Source organism: Microplitis demolitor, chromosome 7, assembly GCF_026212275.2.
Source record: "Microplitis demolitor isolate Queensland-Clemson2020A chromosome 7, iyMicDemo2.1a, whole genome shotgun sequence".
Classification (NCBI taxonomy): Eukaryota; Metazoa; Arthropoda; class Insecta; order Hymenoptera; family Braconidae; genus Microplitis; species Microplitis demolitor.
Window position 1 is genome coordinate 2,872,415 of NC_068551.1, and position 18,242 is coordinate 2,890,656.

Here is an 18,242-nt window from a genome sequence, read left to right on the forward strand (position 1 = left end):
TATCGAATTTATCAATTTTAAATTCGTGATAAATTTAAAAACTATGCAGTAAAAAAAAAAGATTTAATGGAAATCAATAAATTATAAATAATTTATTTTATTTTTAGTATTTTAAAAATAAAATATATATTTAAGTCGATTTAATAGATATCGAGATATCGAATACGAGTTAAATAATCGATACATGAGGCATCGGATTAAAAAATTTAATTTTGATATATTAATTTATATCCATATTCATATTTACATATACTGATAATATATTTTAGGATTTTTTCATATTTATATACTGATAATATATTTTTTTAACCTTATGTGTATAAGAATTTAATTAATGTAATTACTGATGTGGGTAAACGAGTTTAGGGATATTTAGAAGTTTAAATTTTTAAATTTCACGCCAAAATTACTATGCGACGAATTTCAGATTGTAGAAGAAAATTTAAATGACAGTCGATAGCGGAAATTCGATTGCAGCGCGCTTCAGGTCGTAGGTTTCATTTTTGCGCGGATTTATATATAATAGTATATAAACATGTCAGAAATAAAAATAATTAATTTAAGCAATACATGTCGTGTGTGCCTTCAACAAGATTCGAAAACAATGACGTCGATTTTTGAGGACGATAGTAATAATCTAGCTGATGTTATTAGTTGTTTAGCAGATGTGAAGGTACTTTAAGGTTATTTTTTTGATAACATGTTTATTTTTTAATTAATGTTATTTTTTTTTTAATTTACTTTCCCAAGTAGTAAGCTTGGCTTTGTGACATCTATTAAATATCAATTTTGATGTGTCATTGTAGTAGACACGAGACAATTTGAAAATTATAAATAATGAAATTTAAAAAATGCGTGCACTAATTTTTCAAATATTTAAATACGCATTTTTAAATTTTTCTTCTGCTTACATTTTATTTATCTGTTTTTTTGACTTGTAGATAAGGTACCAGTATGTTGACAACAAAACAATCAGACATTTATGTCACCGGAAAAATATTTGCTTAAAAAACTTGACACATAACAAGTGACGATGAAAAGTAAATTACAAATAAGTCATCTAAATGATTCTGTAATCGAAATGACTTTTAAGACAGAAAAAAGACGACAAGTTTCCTATTACTCCTAGGTCCAATGCCTACATGTCTTATTCATTTAAAAGAACAGCTTTGAGATAAAAACAAATTTGTTTTAGCCTTTTAAAAGAAATTTTGATATCTTCTAGTTGTCTCTGCTAGTTAGATTATTTCATAAAATTTAGTGTTTTATTTGAATATTTTTTAAATAAACGAAATAATTTTATTTATTTTTATCACTTTATAAATTAATTTTGTATCAATTTGAATTTGAAAACTCATTTATAAATGTATGATTATATTCAAATTAAAGCTCCATTAAAATTAAATAAATATAAATTCTACTTTAATGAGTTGTTCATTACATATTTAATGTAATTTTAATTAACTCTAAAAGTCATAAATTCTTAACGAAATAATGAATTCAAAATACTAATGGAAATATTTTATTGATTAAATGAAATTTAAACTTTTTTTAATAACAATAAATTTGTAAAAAATTAATAAAATAATTTTTATTTTCAGATTGACCCGAAAGATGGTTTACCAGATGCAATTTGTTTTAATTGTAAAAGAAAAGTTGAAGAGTTTGATAGATTCAAAAATTTAATTAAACTTTCTGATAAAACACTCAGATCATATTTGAAAATAAATGATGGAAATAATTCCGAGTTATGTATTAATCAAGACAATATATTTACTGATAATAGTGATTCGCCAATTACTTATATAGTTACGATGCCGAATGACTCAACGCAGGTAAAATTATTAATTATTTATTTATATTTTATTAATTTCAATTTGAAATTTAAAATGACTGAAGTTAAGAGACTATTCACAATTTTTGAATTTTTTTTCAACCAATCAATTGCAAAAATAAAAAAATTCACATGTAGAAAATTTAAAAAACTACAGGTGTAATTTTTTAAAATATTTTTTTTTCTTATACTTTATCATTTTAAAAAAAAAATTCAAAAATCATTAGACATCGGCAGACTTAAGTATCAAAATTTAAATAAAATTTAATATTTATAGATATGGGATACTGCAGATTCGTTCGAACTCAAAAAAAATGTAGACGAAGAGACGGAAGGAGACAGTGATGTGAAAATGGAGTATTTGTATGAGACTGAAGAGGACTGCGGTGACAATAATAATGAAATAAGTGTAAGTAAGTGTAGAAAAAACATTGATATCTATTGCCAACTGTGCTCTAAAAAATTCAGTTCACTCAAAGAATTGAAGAAACATGTAATTGAACATTGTTTATTAAGTGAAACGCGAAATGCGACCAGCGAAAATTTAATAAAACAAGTTCGAGAAGAAGATGTCAACTCGAGTGAAGAACAAGAAAGTCCGCAATTATCATTAAGCCCTTTAACGAAAACGTCAAATTCGACAGAAGATAAATTAAATAACGAATCAATTACTCAGTCATCTATAATTACAAAAAAAGTATCTGAAAATCCACGAGTTAAAAAAACGAACAAGAAAAAAAATGGACCGCATCCTCAGCGGCGATATCCGATAGTTAGAAATAAATTAGATAGAATAATTGATGAAGGCGGTATTTGTTTAGGTTTCAAGTTCAAAGACAACTACTTTGAGAGTGTTGTGTTGTGCAAATACTGTAGCCAAGAGTTAACAACAGACATGATCAATGACCATGCAAGTGAATGTTCAATTAAAAATCGTAATTTGATATGTGAAGAGTGCGGGAAACAATTCAATTTATTTACTGAACTGAAAAATCACAAAACAACACACTCGTCAAAACCGTTGACGTGCGTACACTGCAATATTAATTTTTCAAATATCAGTACATACAATACGCACATGAAAAGACATACTCTCGGGAGCCGGTTTAATTGTGAAACATGTGGCAAAAAATTCTTTTCAAACTCCGAGTTGATTCGACATGTACAGAAACATTTAAATAACAAACAATACACGTGTAATTGTTGTGATGCGTCATTCGTAACACGCCCTGAGCTAACGCGGCACCTCAAGTATCACTCGGGGTTGAAAAAATTCCAGTGTTATATTTGTATGAAAACGTATTACGAGTCAGGTCATTTAAAAGTACATATGCGATGTCACACTGGAGAAAAGCCTTTCGTTTGCCAGACTTGCAACAAAGCTTTTATCACTAAATCTAAATTGAAAAGACATGAGAAAATTCATAGCCCGAAAACTGATTAGCAAGTAATCAGGAGATATAGGGTAGAGGTGCCGTTCTTGGCCAGTTTTTGACCACTAATTTTAAAAGGACATATTTTTATACGCCCATTTAACTTTAGTCACTAAATTTAAAACCAAAAGCATATGATTTGTCTTCAATTGCAAAGCATATTGCAGATTTATTCTTAAAAAAAATACGCCCGTTTTTCGCGCAGGGAAAATGGAAAAATTTTTATGTGATTTGACTGCTTAAAGGTGACTTAAGAGATAATGGGGTCGACGCAATTTTTCGGCTGACATACCAGCAGCTACTCGAAATATCTCAGAAATTTAGACCCAGTATATTTTTTTTCTTTTTATTATGTTTTTTTATTTCCCATGAAAAATGATGATCCTGAAGTTAGCAGAGTTAAAAATTTTCAAATTTTTTTTTTCAACTACTTAATTTAAAAAAAAAATATGCACATGTAGAAAATTAAATTAACTATAGGTGCAATTTTTTCATATATATATTTTTTTCCATTTTATTGTTTAAAAAAAAATCCAAAAGTTAATTAATAACACGTTCTGATTAAGTATATGAATAAAAATATGTCCTTTTGGAATTAGTAACGCGTGTTACAATAAAAATTTTATTTTACACATTTAAATTAATTGAAACCAAGTACTAAGTGTCCAAAAATATAAGTGGCCACAAACGCTACCTCAACTCTGAGGTAAAGATTTAAAATTTAAATATTGAACCAAATGTACAGAATGATAATAATAATATTTTTATTTATTTATTTAACAAAATAAGAAAACCCATGGTATGTTATTTCAATTGTTTATATTTTTTTTTAAAACTTCTTATAATAGAGAGTATGTACATACTACAAATCCAGTTAACTTACTCATCAAAATGTATAACAGGTGTTTATTACCGCGTCGTCGCTTTGTTGATACAACGTAGAGAGCTCCAACACACATCAGTCGTGGTTGGGAGTGTGAACTTACACTTTATCCGCATACTCTCATCACCACGCAACCCTAACGAAGCTTCTCTTTACTCTCTCCCTCTCTTTATCTCTCTATCTCTTTCTCCCAGTGCTTCTTTGCATACTTGATTACTCGACTGTTTTATCTGCTGGCCATTAGAATGCAAATTTTTTTTTAACAAGTTTTATCTCCGCACCAGCAGGTATGTACATAGATAGAATGTATAACTAAAGATAGTAACAAAAAAATTAGTTTAAAGGCATCAAGAAGATTAGATCGATATCAAATGCACGAAAGCACTTACACAAAGGGTTACTGATACATTTTTTATTCTTCTACTCTTAATTTATATTTTTTTTATTTTATTTTTTCTCGCCGCGTCTTAAAACCACTCACTCTTTAAAAGTACCTTTAATTTTTAATCCAGCAGAGCGCCAGAAAGTACACTGATATAATTAACGCCAGAGCTTATCCTTTTCTCAGGAATTTTCTTAATACGGCTTGATGGTTGCAGCATTTGTGTATTGAAACAAGTCAAGAGATAGTGTGGAGACGAGACACCGCCACAAGCTGTTGGGTTTCAAGTACTCTAAGTAAACCTGGTACCTGCTAAGTACCAGCATAGATCGTTACCGTAATACTATACAACTGCGCGTTTCAAACATCTTCCGGATGATATTGTCATGAGTATAATAGTGATACCGCTTTAGATTTCAAGTTATACAACTCGCCTGTCGTGCTCAACAATACCTCTTATCCGCTGTATCATAATATATATACATATTATAATATGTTTATTAAACTTTGGTAATACCTTACATCCATCAACGGTTTATTCATTTATTTATATTATATTTTTTATTTTTTTAAGGCCATTCGCAGACAGTACTTTCCAGTTTTTGAAAATTTTCAATAACTGTCATAAGTGTATTGAAATTTTATCAATTAATTAAAAAAAAATTAAGGGAATTTTTAGACAGTGTCGCCATTTTTTAAAAATATCAAATGACTGAACTGTCATAACAGTATTAAAATTTTATTAATTATTTTCAAAAAAATCAAAGCATTAATTGGAATAAATTTCAGCAAAATCTTTGTGTAAATTTTATAATTCGAATTTTGAAATTCTGTAGGCTGAAATTTATTTAACAAATTTTGTTTAAGTCCTAATTCATAACAACTTTAAGTAATTTTTTAAAAATTCTATGTCCCGGCGAAATTTTCCTCTTTTCAATTTTTTTTTTAATTAATTATCAAAATTTTAATAGAGTCATTACGATCGAAAGTCATCAAATGTTTTAAAAAAGTGGGGGAGACTGTCTGAGAATGGCCTTAAAGGACTAATTGAAAAAAGGGCATCGTGGTTACAATTTCGCTGAGTTATAGATTAAAAAAAATTACTTACCGTGGTTATTAATTGGGAATTAATCGAAACCCTAATTGATCAAAACTGTAAGTAATTATTTTTGAATTCTATATCCCCGCGAACTTGTCCTTGTTTCAATTAAGGTTTTATTTTTTTTTTTTTTTAATAACATAAAATTTTACTACGGTTATGACAGTCATCATTGCATATTTTTAAAAAATGCGGCACTATCTTCGGATGCCCTCAATACCAAAAGTTTAATTTTCACAACTTTTTTAAAGAGCGTCGACCTTTCGTTCGGTAATTTATAAAATACGTAATATATGCAATTCATTTAAAATGGTAATTAATTTTTTAATAATTACTCAACATGTAAATATCAGCGTCCCTTTAATTACTTGCAGCAATTTATCATTAAAAATTTAAGTGAAATGACAGTTTCACTAATTACATTATAATTTTAATTTTAAAATAATCTAGCCGTCAGAAAATTTAGTATCTGACTATTATATTAATACTATATTGTATACTTTTAAACTTTTTATCTACTCATTGTGGTGTTCATTCATCAGGAACAAGAAAGACACTTTGAGATGTAGAACTTGTGTGCAAGTACAACAATAAAGTCACGAGAGTCTCTTGTGAGTTGTCTTCGTTGTCAGAAAACCAGATATTTTTTGCTTCTATTATTATTATTATTTATTTCTTATCTCTTGTCATATTCTTTTTAAATTTCTTGCTCTGTTGCTAAAGTATAAAGAGTTAGGTGCCGGCATTTCTTGTATATACATTGTTTCCCGTTGACAATTCGCACTCGGCGTTTTTGCAGATCGATCCTGTCAGCAGAAGTAAATTCTTCATAATACACAGCAGCTACAGCCACTGTACTAGCAGTCGTCTTGGGTAGAAGAAGTGTACAAAAGCGCTGCTACTTTTTCGGAAAATTTACCGGCTACCTTGGGACCACACTGTAATATAAATACAAATATAAATTATCAATTTGCGTTACGTGTTGGTAAAAAATAAAACAAAGGGTAAAATAGAACATGCAATGATAAAAAATATGTATGATTGAATTTCTTCAAGGTGTTGGGCCAACAAGAATTCTTCCAATTTCGCATGTCTCTCTAACACGGCATTTATTCCCACTAGGCCACTTGAATCCAATCTCAAATCGATATATACAGAATATTGACAGTGCAATCGGAAAAGGAAGACGACGGAGAAAGCAGCTGGACGTCTATCACGTGTGCATTATTCAATAGTGAAGAAAGAATTCGGTTAAAAATTCACGACTGAGAATACAAAGTAAGACTAAAAGTTTAAATAAAATAAAAATAAGAACGAATATTGAAAAGTAGTTGAGTAAATTATGCAGCTGGAGACAAAGACGAGAATATCAATTTAATCTTTAATAAATTTGTGTTTTTTTTTATTAAAGTAAATGCTGGAATATGTATGTGTATTAGAAGAGAATGATAATTAATGCTCGGTATGTAATGACATTTGTTGCATTAATTGCTGGAATTAATCACTAACAGAAGAGAAACGATGCTGGGATGAACGTCTAAATTGAGTACCGGTGCTTCATTTGAATTATCACACACCGTTGAGTTTTAACCAGTCAACACACTTTCGAGCTCCTTCATCTTTATTCTATATCCAACAGAAAACCACATATTTACGACATCATGTGTGCATAATTCATCTACACTTGGCACTGGTCCCGTCTATGGAGAAGACACCGAGTGCTCCTCTGTATCATTTTCCCTCTATTTCTACGTGTTTTTTGAATAACTTTTATTTTTTCCGTGCGTCAAATTCTCGAATACGATTTACAGTAAATAATCTTGTCTGCAAAAATATTTTTAAAAATAAAATAAGGAGAAAGAAAAAATTAAAGTTTTTATTAAAATATGGGAATATTAAGTGGGTTGAGAAAATGAGTACTGGTAGTTTGATTCTCACGTTTTCTTAGATGAATCTAGCGAAAATGAGTAAAGAGGAGTACTATATATATATATATATATATATATATATATATATATATATATATATATATATATATATATATAGAAGTGAAGCAAATACACTACGCTATGTTTCATCGTGCTCTGAGTACTAGCAATGAGATTATAAGAGTTTGCGTTACAGATTTATCTTGAGCGTGCCAACGCAAGCTGAATTTTTTTTAGTCAGCATATAAAGTGGAAAAGAAAATAATAGATTCATATTTGAAGGTGGTGCAGTGGATCATTTCGTTGATTGGAGGGTCAAAACCTGGAATCAGGTACCTATAGGCCACTGGCGTTCAAAAACTCTAAAATCAATAGGATTTCAGTATTAAATTATTGTACCCACGCCTCTCTATAATTTATAATTTCTTTCAACAGAGCACGTGATCGTCTAATAATGGGCTAGATTTTTGTAATTTTTTTTTCAACAGCACGTGTGTGTCAGATGTCTAATAATAGTCTAAGTTCATCTAAGGAGCTTCTAATAATATTTATATAAGAACTTCTGTAAATCTATGGGAAACCAAGACATTTTCAAAAAAATCCATAGAAAATCTGAACTTGTCACCTTTGAAGAAAATCTATAGAAAATGGGGATTTGTCACCATTCAAGAAAATCTACAGAAAATCGGGACTTGTTAGATTTGTCTAATTTCTTTTAAGAGTACGTGTGCGTCAGATGACTATGACTGGTCTAGGTTTGTCTACGAAGTGTAATAATGGTCTAATATATAAATATATAGAAACGAAGCAAACACTATGTTATGTTTCATCGTGCCTTGAGTTCTAGCAATGAGATTATAAGAGTTTACGTTACAGATTTATCTTGAGCGTGCCAACGCAAGCTGATATTTTTTTTGAGTCAGCATATAAAGTAGGGAAGAAAAAAAAAAGATTCACAGCTTTACTGTTTTGTGAATTATAATTTCAAGTACTCTACTCTAAGATAGTTAACACCTTTATAAAACAGCAAACTTTTTATGGCATTTTATTTTTTATTCCATTTATCGACTATTAATAAACATGTAAAATAGGGGCGCCAAGATAAAGTGAAGACTGAGAAAATATCATAAGTATCAGTCTTTAAATAGACTGAATTATTTAAATTCTGAGATAAGTTGCTTCTTATTACAGTTAAAAAAAAACATCAAAAATATAAATTAAATAAAAAATTATTACCGTGAAATCTGATTAAAAATAATTTAATTAAATAAAAACAAATAGTAATTTTGATTGAATGAAATAAAAATAAAACAGAACCAGTTAAATAAAATTAATTAAAACATAACTAAAAACTTGGTCTTAATTCTGCAATAACTTGAAATTTTTCAGTAAATTACCGTGGTTACTAAAATAAATAATGAAAGAAAAAGAGAGAAGTTAAATATCAGTACAGACATAAATTATTTGTTCAATATTTTCTATTATTTAAGTTCAGCGTATAGTTAATCAAGTACCAGCGAGTAATACAACGGAATTAACTTCTCAACATCTCCAGCAAGTGGTTTATTCTGTATATATAGTTAACTCTAGTGGCTTATAGCATCCGGTTTTATACGCGGAAAATCCTCCCAATCGCGCTCTCGAACACAAACAAAAGCCGCATTTTTTTTCATTATTTTCAAACTTGATTGAAAATATAAACCATCGGATAATAAGTTGAAATATTCTTCAAGTTATTATTTATAGGTACTTACAGACTTCAAAGAATAATCCGTACTCGAATTCAATGCATAGTTTGATCAAGTATCCGTAATTTAAAATAAAATGAAATATTAAAATTCCCTTATTAATGAATGTAATAAGAAAATAATTAAAAGTTAGTAGAGAAGTTATTCGGGCTATTTAAAGAAGCTATTCATTTTAACTTTATTGGTTCACTCACTGGAATGGATACTCGACTCGTATATTCATATGATAAATCGATAGCGATAATTATTATAGAAATTTTAATTAAAATTCGATAATTAAATAACGGTAATAAAATTGTGAAAGCAATTACTAACTGTCAGTGACATTGACCACGTGTTGGGTGTGTTCACTTTAACGGTGACCGCTAGAACCCAAAGTGATTCCCTCCCACGAGGCTAAATGAGAGATTAGTCTCCCTCAATTAAACTTATCAAAGTGTAAGACCAAGTTTGCTAGTATGCTACTAAAATCTATTGAACGCAGTACGTTGGCTAATTTAAAGATTTAATAACTTGAAGCATTTACTTTTATAAAAATATTAAGGGCATTTTCAGACAGCCCCTACTTATATAAAATATTCAATGGCTCTACTGTCAACAGTATAAAAATTTAATATTTAATTTAAAAGAAATTAAAGTTTTAATCGAAAGAAGGACAATTTTGTCGAGATATAGATTTTGAAAAAATTATTTATAGATGTTATCAATTAGAAATTAAATAAACTTTTTTAAATTTATCTTAGACTACAAAATTTGAAAATTCTAATTATAAAATTGACATAAAGATTTTACTGAAATTTATTTTCTAAATTTCGTTTAACTTCTAATTGATATCAACTGTAAATACTTTTTTTTAAATCTATAACTCGGCGAAATTGTCTTTTTTTCAATTAAAGCTTTAATTTTTTTTAAAATTAGCTATAAAAATTTTAATGCGGTCATTACAATTGAAAGCCATTGAATATTTTAAAGAAGAAGAGGTTTTCAGTAAAATTGTTTATGGACTTACTGTTTTCCTGATAACTGTACGAATAGTATCAGCATCCGGAGTTGTCCAACGTGAATAAATAAGTCCACTTAGAAGTATTAAAAAAGTTCCAAGAAAAACTACCCATGCATGTGCATTTTTCGTCCTTGTCAGTAGTTTCCTTGCTGGACGTGTTGTCAGGATTTCCCGCGTTGGTACACGAAATTGTTCGGCTCTCTGGAGAATATTTCCCAGCCGCCGCTGAGCTTGGCCAACATTATCTGTCGTCTCCATGTAAGTTTTTCTGCAACTTTATTTTTTATTGATGATTTTATGAATTTTTAAAATGACAATTTTAAAAGTTTTTTAGGGCGCCGGCACTTTGGCGCCAAAGTTTACATCTACGTTGTGAAAGAAATCCGTGTGATGTTAGCTAAGGTCCAGGCGAAGGTGAACATCAACAATTTGATGATTGTCATTTTCACAGATATATTTTATTGTAAGTACTGATTAATTTTTATGATTTTTTATTACTAAGTAATATCTTTAATTTAGGAGTTTTGAATTATCAGTGTTTATATTTTTTTTAGTCTGCGGAGATCCTTCTCGTGTAAAGTCCTGGCGAGAACTGATTGCTCATGTCCAGAATTCTCGTGGATTTAAATTTTTAAGTTTTCAAATCTACCACTTTGGCACCACTGTCCAATGACGAAAAATGCCGCTTAAATATTTAAATTTATGGAAAAAAAAATAATTTCTAGAAAAAATTCAATATAATCGATATTTCATTACTTATTTTCTGAAATCTTTTTGTCATGACTTTTATCTGATGAGTAACATTAAATAATGAAATTTATAAATAAGAAAAAAGAAATAGTTTTTTAAATTAACCAAATCTGCTTTAATTATAACAATTAATTTTTTCTGTAATTATATCAAAAATCAATTCACAGCCACTTTTTAGGGCGAATGTCTATAATATAGATTCCGATGTTACAGAAAATCAATCAGGCATCAGATCCGATGACATAAATTTATTTTAATAAAATTATTGAATTTCGATTTTGAAATTTCGCTCCAAGTTGGCGCTACTGCGCATTGCTGTATTCAACGTTAGAATCTTTGCTTAAGTGGAGGGAAGGTCGAATGAATCGTAGAATCGATTGCTATGTAATCAACTGACGGTTCGATAGCGGCAGTCAGTATCATCGACAACTTCAGTTGTAGTCCAGATCCTTCTCTAAGTTTGAATTGAAACAGTGCTGCAGTGGCGTCATGTAATTATCTATAAAGTTTTTTGCTCAGTTATTGTTTAATTAAATTGTGCAGTGTTTGTAAAATTTTAATTGTGCAAAGTGTTTGTGGTGTAATTAAGTGTTGAGTGTTCGGTGCTAGTGTAAAGTTTTGCTGATGGCTGATGCTGATATCTTCCAAGTTCCTGAGTAAACTCATCTGGCATCGTCTGGTGGGGAAATAGCAGTTAAGTGATGTTTTTTTTAGCTGAAATACACTTGGAGCAATTTAATTCAAATCTCCAAGTGTATTAGGATACCCTTCTGCATATTATTTCTCCGCCAAGGTTTGTTCAAACACTCAAGTGTTTTTTTTTAGTATTTAAAATTTTTTTCTAATATATTCTGCCACCATTTTATTTTGATTTGTGATTTTTCCCAAATTTCTATTAATTCATTTTTCGAGTGTTTAAATTTATCGCAAGAGTTATAAGAATAATTAACAAATTATTAATGAAAAATTATTAATATAATTATTGACACAAATGAATTTTAATAAAATTATTAAATTTCGATTTTTAAATTTCGCGTCAAGTTGGCAGTACTGCACATCGCCGTTGCGCGTCGCTGTTGCGCATCGTTGCTGCGCGTCGTTGTTGCGCGTCAGTATTGCGCGTCGCTGCACTCGGCATTCACATTTTTACTAAAGTGGGAGGAAAAAAAATAAATCATACAAAAACTATTGCTTCGTATCAACTGGTGGTCTTATAGCGGCAGTCAGTATCATCGGCAATGGCAGTAGTAGTCCAGATCTTTCTATACGTTTGAATTGAAACAGTATCGCAGTGGCGTCGTATAAAATTGTGCAGTGATTGTAAAATTTATCTTTTATTAATTTAAATTGTGCCAAATATTTGTGGTGTAATGAAGTGTTCAGTGCTAGTCTAAAGTGTTGAGTGTTCTGTTTGAGTGTAAAGTGTTGCTGATGGCTGGTGACTGATGGCTGATGCTGATACCTTCCTAGTTCCTGAGCCCAATCATCTGGCATCGTCTGGTGGGGAAATAGCAGTTAAGTGACGTTTTTTTAGCTGCAATACACTTGGAGCAATTTAATTCAAATCTCCAAGTGTATTAGGACACCCTTCTGCATATTATTTCCCTGCCAAGGTTTGTTCAAACACTCGCGTGTTTTTTTTTCAATATTTTAATTATTTTTTCATCATATTCTACCACCGTTTTATTTTAACGTGTGAATTTAAATTTGTCTCCAATTTTCAATAGTTTTTTTTTTTTTCAAATATTAAAAATTAAAATTTATATAAATTGACAACAACTAGACGCCAACTTGCTTAGAAAGTCTGTGGCTAAAGTTAGCATTCGGTTAATTACGAAAAATTGCTTTCAATTTTCTGAGAAAGTTGGCAACAGATTGCGGCAGTAGATTGTCGTCAAGTTTCTGGGAGAGTTGTGTAACAACTTGTAGTTAATAGTTGAAAAGGTTGGAGTTGTTGTCAACTTGACAACAACTAATTGACACCTATATTTTTTAAGATTTACGGTCGGTAAATAAGAAAGTAAATCTGGTTATCGAGGTCTGATTGATTGGTTATTTGTTTCGTTGGAATCTGTTTCACAGCGACATCTGTCCGCAATGAACGACTGTTTCGTAACTTGTCTTCCCGCGTATACGAGTAATTAATTCTTAAAAAATAGCGTCAGTGTTGTGTGTCATGTAATTATTTAAACTTATTTTTTCATAATAAATATGTGTAGAATTAATCTCAAACGTAGAGAATTAATATATATATTGATATATATTTCTTTGTGAATCAAGATAATAACATGAAGAATGATACTCAAGTTAGTCGACGTCTTATAATTTTTGGTTTTTTTAAAAAACGATAAATTATGAAAAAAAAAAAAAAAAAAAAAAAAAAAATTTCAAAAAATTGCACCTATAGTTTTTGCAATTTAATATCTTACAAGTGTACATTTTTAGTTTTTTTTTTATAATTTAAATTGTTATAAAAAAAAAAAAAAATATTAATTAATTGTCTTCTAACTTTATGGTCATGAGTGTGAGTGAAAAAAATGTGCGATAATTTATAAATTTAAAATTGTCGGCAAACTTCCGGATTGTGAATATTGGCAGCTTTGTCTGGTGCTTGGCTTTTATTACGAATGGTAATTATTAATTTATGTTTTGGATTTTATTGATATGTTTTAATTAATAATAATAATAATAATAGATTATTTGGTTATTGAAATGTGTGAAGGAAATATTCATTGACAAAAAATGTGAGATAAAATATATTTTTGCATAGGTTTGACTGGAGATGTGGTAAAAGTGGGGGAGAGCCATTGTATGCTGGAAATCATGAGATTGTCTGACAATTTGAAATGTTGTTTGGAGTAATTTCACTGTAAATGTAAACCAGTTAATGAAGTTCGTTAATTGAATAATCGAAGATCTGGAATTTCGAGATATTGAATGAACAATCCGAGGAGTCGGAGTTAATGGTCTGGATCTTGGAACCTAGTTCGTGTTTGTCGATAGTTTCTATGATAATGCTGTTACCTTCAGTTTGGTGAGTGAAATTTTCAATTATAGATTAAATAAACAATGCTTCGAATAGCAAAAAAAATGTATGTCATTGATCCATGAGTATAGAAGGGTACTCTTCTATTGACAATTCTTATCTCTTGAAGTCTAATTAATTGAAATGATGATACTATTGTACATTTATGATTCTGGTTGCCAAGTAGTTAAATGATAGGAGTCTAATCAGCCATCCTTGAATGACATGACCAGGGAATTGTCATTGACCAATCTCGCTTGGAAAAATAACTTCTTGTGGTTAAATCTTATTCTCAGGAATTTAGTTGGATAGAAAAAAATGATTTGATTAATTCCTGTGAATGATACTGAAGTTGGCCAAGGTCTAATAATTTTAAGATTTTTTTTAAAAATGATAAATTATAAAAAAAAATATTTAAGAAAATTGCACGTGTAGTTTTTTAAATTTCCTACATGTGCATATTTTTAGTTTTTTTTTTTGTAATTAATTATTGAAAAAAAAAAAAAAATATACAAAATTTTTAATTGTCTGTTAACTTCAGGATTATTGCTGTGGTCTAATTAATTTTTACGATTTAAGAATCTTGTTCTACAGTAAATTTTATTGAAGTTAAAAAAAAAAAATTAATATCACATATATTGAATGGTAGTTACCTATTTATTGAACAAGGTGGCAATTTTAGCCATTTCCACGTATAATAAGAAATTGCAATGACGTTAACTAAAAGCTAAAATATGTCATACTATTGATCGATATATTTTACATTTCAATTGAAAAAATTAATCTATAGAAATCTAATATATAATAGTCCTGTTTATTTTTCATAATTTATAATATTCCAGGCTATGAAAAGACTGTAATCAACTTTCATCAGATAGATGATGCATTTAGTCTCTGTTGAATAAATTTTCTTGTTCAATATACATATTACTTTCATTCGGGTTTAAGTAATTTCTTTAGTACTCTGCAATGAATATGAAACCTTTTCCGAGAAATTTCGCATATCATAAAGCGTTCTATTGGAAAATTTAAAATAGTTTTTACGTGAATTTCATTATAATTTAATGAAACATATTTTTTACGATATATATAAATTTATTTTGAATATAACTTAGGGAGGTGTGAATAGTTTTCATACTAAATATTATTATTTAAACCGAATATTTTAAAAAAATTTTCAGATTATATCATAATTTGAATTACACGATTTTAATTTTTGATTCCGATATTAATATTTGACTTGATTAGAAAAACTCTTGTTCAAATTATCCGCGTATTCTTCATGTATATATGTATATGAAAAAATTTTTTTACAAAATTATTAGAATATAAAACAATAAATATGTACATATTTAAATTGCATAAATTGATAGCATCGAGCGGAGAGCGAGAAATTGAGTGGGAGAAAAATTGTACAGATTCTCGTGATAAAAGCAAATATATATGTATATCTTTTAAAATACCCTCAAATATCACTCGTTGCTGTGAGCTAGGCCCATTTCAATTGGTAAACAATTTTATACATTTATTTATACATTGGCAAAGTCGTTTCCTACCGTAAATATCAGGCTTCCAAGTTTTTTTAAACTTTTTTTTTTTTGCATTTCCATCTAAACTTTTTTAGTTCTCTGTATCAATTCGTCATTACCATTTCTATGATCGAGCACACGATGCATTCAAGTGAATGCGAATATGTACTCGGTAAAATTTATATTTTTCTGCATCTTCATATATTATAAACCTGAAATTCGTATTACTTATTTATATTTATTTTGAAATGTCATGTTGATTGAACGGGTAATTTTGTTTTACTGTTTGATAAACATTTTAATTATACTGTGCGTAATAATATTATTTCTATGTGATATTTGTTTGTATGTTTATCGATCATCTTGTTTATGTTATCTATGAATTACTCAATTAATATGACTCGGATATCATTTTTTGTTTTTATATCTATTAAACCAGGCCAAACGTCAGAGTTCAATAACAATATTGAAATTACAACTTAATTATTATCTATGATTGTTATAAATATAAATATATATATATATATATATATGTATATATATATTTTTTTTTAATTTTCATTGATATTCACTTTTTTGAGTAGCGATATTAACATCAAATTCAAATGATTTGTTCATGTTTATAGTCGGTGAAAGGACAGGAGGGGGAGAGGAGGGGTAAAACGGACATTGTAGGAAAAAAAAACGCTAAAGTGTATTATTTTTGAGAATTATATTTTTTTAGACCTTAAATAAGTTTTTGGTGTCAATATTACCCAGCTATAGAAAAAAATTTGTAATGTAGGGCAAAGTGGGCCGCTTGTCAAAATTAGTACTCTACTAATTTGGTTTTTTTAACCCCCAAGCAAGTAGTTGATAACAATATAATTCGGTTATTAAAAAAAATTTTAATGTGGGGTAAAATGGGCTTTACTGAAAAATTAAAAAAATTCAATTTTTTAAATTTTTTCTAAAATTAAATTTTTTTTTTTTTTTTTTAATGATAAAAATAATCTTAGCTTTGAATTTTGTATTAAAAAATATATTTTCAAAAAACAATTTTCATCGATTCGAAATTTCTTATTTTGCCCTTATTTAAGGTTAAAAAAAAAATTTTAAGAGCTGAATTTGTTCTTTATAATTTAAATTTATTAAAAAGTTTAGCGGGCCCGTTTTGTCCTTTCCTTTTCCTTTATTACATTAATTCGCTTCTAAACATGAAATTATATTTTATTTCTCTTAATAAATATAAATCCCATTAGTCAAAATCATAGCTTAGATTATCGTATTTCCATACACTACCACTTAGTAAATCGAGCATTGCAATCAGTAATTACTACCTTCCATAAATATTCAAATATATATCGTAATTACCTCTTGTTAAATTATATATAAGTTGACCTATTTATAAACTTGATAATTTTTATTTAATTTTAAATATTTAAATTATTTATTTATTTTATTTTTTTTTTTAATTTTAAATATTCATGAAAAAAGTAAAAATCTAAATGTAATTTTGTGCAATTTGTCGTACATTTCCGGTTCAGCACCAAAGTTTCGTAATACTTTGAAGGAAATGGAATGAGTAATTTCGCGAAATCTTGGTTACCCTGGAGCAATTCACCCTCAGGGATACAGCGCATCTGAGGAATTTCTCGATATCTCATAGACGCACGAGGTCTAAGCTCAAACTAAAATTTAAATTTAATTTTCTCTTTCTCTCCTTCTCTCTCTCTCTCTTTTCAATATGAGCTTTAATAAATTAAACTTAGACTTAATGATGTATCTACGACATAAAAATTAAAAGTTGACTAGAGTGTATATGGGAATTGAAATAAAGATGAATATAAAAAAATTATTAGATGAAAAAAAGTTAATAGCTAATAAAATTATAAATTAAAAAATAGCTTTATTAAAAATGATGACGCGAGTTGTGCAGTATGTGGGTTACAAAAAATAAAAAAAAATAATACTGAGAATTTTACCCGAACAAGCTAATGAAATTTTCAACAAGTGCAAACGGGACAGTTTTTCGTGTCACGAATTAAAGACATGAACGTGCTCTCAGAGGATAACTCTAAAAAAAAAAATTTTTTTTTTTTTCTAATCTAATTTTATTAAAAATTTACTGTTACTTTGTGCTTGATTTTTTTATTGTATTGATTTATTTCGAAGCTGACATCGTACATTAATATTTTTTTTTTTTTTTTAAGTAAAATCAAAGACGTTTTAAAAAACTGTCTGTAATTAATTTTTGCACTGAGCAATTCCAAATATTATAATTTTTTCATTTGAAGTAAATAAATTTTCAAAATTAGGTTTTCATTATCAGTGATTTAAAAATAGTCTAAAAAAATTTTACCAAAATTATTTCCGGATTCAAAATAATTAGTTTATTAATTAGAATTGAAATTATTTTTGAAACAAAATTTTGAGATATCCTATTTTTTTTGGTCATTTTTACCCTGCATACAAAGAAAGGGCAATTGTCAAAATTTTCTTCATTACATACTAGAATAAAAAATAATTTTTCATGATCACAATGACATTATTGAGACATCAAAGTACTCGTAAGATCAAGTAACCGTATCTCAAAGTAAGAAAATTTATTACGAAGGGTCACAAACCGTTTAGTTACAGTAGCAAAAC

General features: G+C 28.5%; 1 protein-coding gene across 1 annotated transcript; it reads left to right on the forward strand.

Moving 5' to 3' along the window:
• The first annotated feature begins 466 nt into the window (after positions 1-466).
• On the forward strand, positions 467-6,483 carry LOC103571137 (zinc finger protein 33A). The gene is made up of 3 exons (XM_008549180.2): positions 467-673; positions 1,602-1,835; positions 2,112-6,483. Exons 1-3 carry the CDS (start codon positions 536-538, stop codon positions 3,276-3,278), a joined length of 1,539 nt encoding a protein of 512 aa, XP_008547402.1. The 5' UTR covers positions 467-535; the 3' UTR covers positions 3,279-6,483.
• The last annotated feature ends 11,759 nt before the right edge of the window (positions 6,484-18,242 follow it).

Excerpts from the sequence above, each read along its gene's own strand:
- LOC103571137 (XM_008549180.2), top strand. The coding sequence starts at position 536 with ATGTCAGAAATAAAAATAATTAATTTAAGCAATACATGTCGTGTGTGC. Across the intron at positions 674-1,601 it reads GTTGTTTAGCAGATGTGAAG|ATTGACCCGAAAGATGGTTT; the intron begins GTACTTTAAGGT and ends TTTTATTTTCAG. Across the intron at positions 1,836-2,111 it reads TGCCGAATGACTCAACGCAG|ATATGGGATACTGCAGATTC; the intron begins GTAAAATTATTA and ends TAATATTTATAG.